Genomic DNA, 3,188 nt, shown 5'->3' on the forward strand with positions numbered 1-3,188 from the left:
CCCAGGCTGGAGTGCAATGGCGTGATCTCGGCTCACCGCAACCTCCGCCTCCTGGGTTCAGGCAATTCTCCTGCCTCAGCCTCCTGAGTAGCTGGGATTACAGGCACGAGCCACCATGCCCAGCTAATTTTTTGTAGTTTTAATAGAGACGGGGTTTCACCATGTTGACCAGGATGGTCTCGATCTCTTGACCTCATGATCCACCCACCTCGGCCTCCCAAAGTGCTGGGATTACAGGCTTGAGCCACCGCGCCCGGCTTCTAATTCTTTTCTAATTCAGTATTAATATGGGAACAGGCTGAGGCTTCAGACCTTGCCTCGGCACCTGTTGGGTTTTTCCCCTACACACGGGGTTTCACCATATTGGGCCACCCTGGTCTCGAACTCCTGACCTCGTGATCCACCCACCTTGGCCTCCCAAAGTTCTGGGATTACAGGCTTGAGCTACCACACCCAGGTAATGTTTATATTTTTAGTAGAGATGGGGTTTCACCATGCTGGCCACACTGGTCTCAAACTCCTGACCTCAGGTGATCCACCCACTTCGGCCTCCCAAAGTGCTGGGATTACAGGCGTGAGACCCGGTGCCCAGCCCCACTCTGGTCGTATTTAAAAACGGCCCATTTCAGCCAGGCACAGTGGCTTACACCTGTAATCCCAGCACTTCAGAAGGCTGAGGCAGGCGAATCACTTGAGGCCAGGAATTCGATACCAGCCTGGCCATCATGGTGAAACCCCATCTCTACCAAAAATACAAAAATTAGCCAGGTATGGTGGCATGTGCCTGTAATCCCAGCTACTCAGGAGGCTGAGGCAGGAGAATCTCTTGAACTGAGGAGGCAGAGCTTGCAATGAGCCGAGATTAAACCACTGTACTCCAGCCTAGGAAGCAGAGTGAAACTGTGCCCCCCCCCCACAAAAAAAAGAAGCCCATTTCTTTGGGCAAAGACCAGCCTGCTTGCCATGCTTTGTGGGGTCTGGCATCCACCTCTCTGTCCCATCTCCTTTCTCTGGGCCCCCTCCCTTTCCCTGTGCCAGCAAATCTGCCCCCCTTGTGGTCCCCCAAGGCCCCCTGCTCCTCCTCACCCCAGCTCCTCACCCCATTCCTCCCCACCTAATACTATGACTTACACACCCCAACGTGATCTGCACCTCATCCTTTCAAGCTCAGCCTCTTACTGTCCCCTACCCAGTTCTTACGGAACAGTGAGCCACTTCCTCATGGCACGTTCCCAGTGGGTGGCTGTATTTGCATTAGTCTGATGATTCTGTTGGCATCTGGCTCTCTGCGTAGACCAGTGGTACCATGGGGGCAGGAGGGGCCTTGTATACACCCCAACCCCACATTGTGGGTCTCCAGGCCCCACAGGATGCCCGCGCCCAGTGAGACTTCACAGATTCCTGCCCATCCACATTGTGTTCAGACAGCAAAGCACTACAGGGCAAGAGAAGATCAGAGCACCTCCCATTCACAACTTTCCAGAATATTCTCTGCCACTTCTCAGTAAGTCCTGTAGCTGAGTCTGCTTGGAAATGGAATCAGAGCACCTCCCATCCAGAACTTTCCAGAACGCTCTCCGCCACTGCCACTTCTCAGTGAGAGACCCGTGGCTGAGTCAGCGGGGGAAATGGAAACTCCAACCTGATGGGCAGGTGGTGCCCTGTGGATCCCATAGGGCTCAGACACACTCCAGTGCAGCTTGACCTTCGAGGGAAGGAGGGAGGACTGTGGGGGAGCAGGGGCCTCAGGCAGCCCCAGAGAACTCTGGAAAGCCCTGGCTTGGGCTGGCACGGGAGCAGTTGACGAGGGTTGGCAGCCATCATCAGTGTCGTTGTCACCCCCTCACCTGGGCTGGATGAAGAGTCACAGATGCCAACCTCTGGACTCCTGATCGGAAGCTGTAGGAAGGGACAGGCTGGCACAGAGTCAGGGTCTGCTTGCCTGACACCCACGGCCAACCCCAGCAGTCCCAGGTGCCTGTTTTCAGTCCCTGTGTACCTAAAATGCCACAGTGCCGTAGTCAGGGGCACACAGGCCGTAGAGGGAACTGAAGTTCGCAGGTGGGCCGGTCCTATTGTGAGCCTGTCTCTGAGAACGTGAAGCCGGCACACCTCACCTCCAATGTAGATGGTCCCTGTCACCCTGGGAAGTTTTCACTGTGTCCCCAGTGGGCTCTGGCTGGTGGACCCACCACAGATCACCCACAACCGAGCAGGGCCAACACACTCAGGGTGGGGTGCATCCCTTGGCCCTGACCCGGAGGGTGTAAGGGAGGCACTTCTGGGGCAAGGTCCTCTGCAGAGCAGCCCCCCTGCCCTCTGACCTCTGATCACGTGTTCTGTTGCAGCGTGACCCCAGGCAAGTGCTCAGCTCCCTGCTGTCTGGAGCCCTGGCTGGCGCCCTTGCCAAAACAGCGGTAGCCCCCCTGGACCGAACCAAAATCATCTTCCAAGGTAAGTGTTGTCTGTCCCCATGTGATAGAGAAGCTGCCAGGCAGTCACCTACTCCTTCATGGCCCCAAACCACGCTTCAGATTGGTTTTTCTTTTCTTTTTCTTTTTAGATTTATTTTAGAAATGAGGTTTTCTATGTTGCCCAGGCTGGCCTCAAACTCCTGGGCTCAAGCGATCCTCCTGCCTCAGCCTACCAAATAGCTGGGACTACGGGTCTGCTCCACTATACTCAAATTGGGCTTTTTAAACTGATTTTTTTAATGCTTCTTTAAAATCCACTTAGAGGCCAGGCAAGGTGGCTCATGCCTATAATCCCTTGAGAGGCCAAGGCGGGCAGATCACTTGTGGTCAGGGGTTTGAGACCAGCTTGGCTAACCAAAGAGATAAATCAATCAATCAGTCAGTCAATCAATTCCACTTCGAATCGGTATGAGTTTCCTGGGGCTGCTGTCAGAAAGCACCACAAACCAGGTGGCCTCAAACAACAGGAATTTATTCTCTGACAATCCTGGAGCCAGAAGTCCGAAGTGAAGGTGTGGACAGGGCTGCCCTCCCTCCACAGGCTCTAGGGGAGGATCCTTCCTTGCTTCTTCCAGCTTCTGGGGCTCCTGGGGCTCCTGGTGCTCCTTGGCTTGTGGTTACATGGCTCCAATCTCTGCCTCTGTCATCACGTGGCCTTTTCCTCTGTGTGTATTTTTCTCTCTCTTTTTTTTTTTTTTTTTTTTTTTTTTTTTT

The 3,188-nt window shown here is 54.2% G+C and overlaps 1 protein-coding gene across 2 annotated transcripts in view; it reads left to right on the plus strand.

Annotated features, from left to right (window-relative positions):
• The window catches only part of SLC25A42 (solute carrier family 25 member 42), a 41,089-nt gene that overhangs the window by 28,165 nt on the left and 9,736 nt on the right, over positions 1–3,188 (plus strand). For both annotated transcript variants that reach the window (XM_017501353.2, XM_037728795.1), the window contains exon 3: positions 2,349–2,454. In XM_017501353.2, the coding sequence (XP_017356842.1) occupies positions 2,349–2,454 (106 nt within the window). The remainder of the gene's footprint in view (positions 1–2,348; positions 2,455–3,188) is intronic.

The sequence above is a fragment of the Cebus imitator genome, unplaced genomic scaffold (assembly GCF_001604975.1).
Source record: "Cebus imitator isolate Cc_AM_T3 unplaced genomic scaffold, Cebus_imitator-1.0 Scaffold280, whole genome shotgun sequence".
NCBI lineage: Eukaryota > Metazoa > Chordata > Mammalia > Primates > Cebidae > Cebus > Cebus imitator.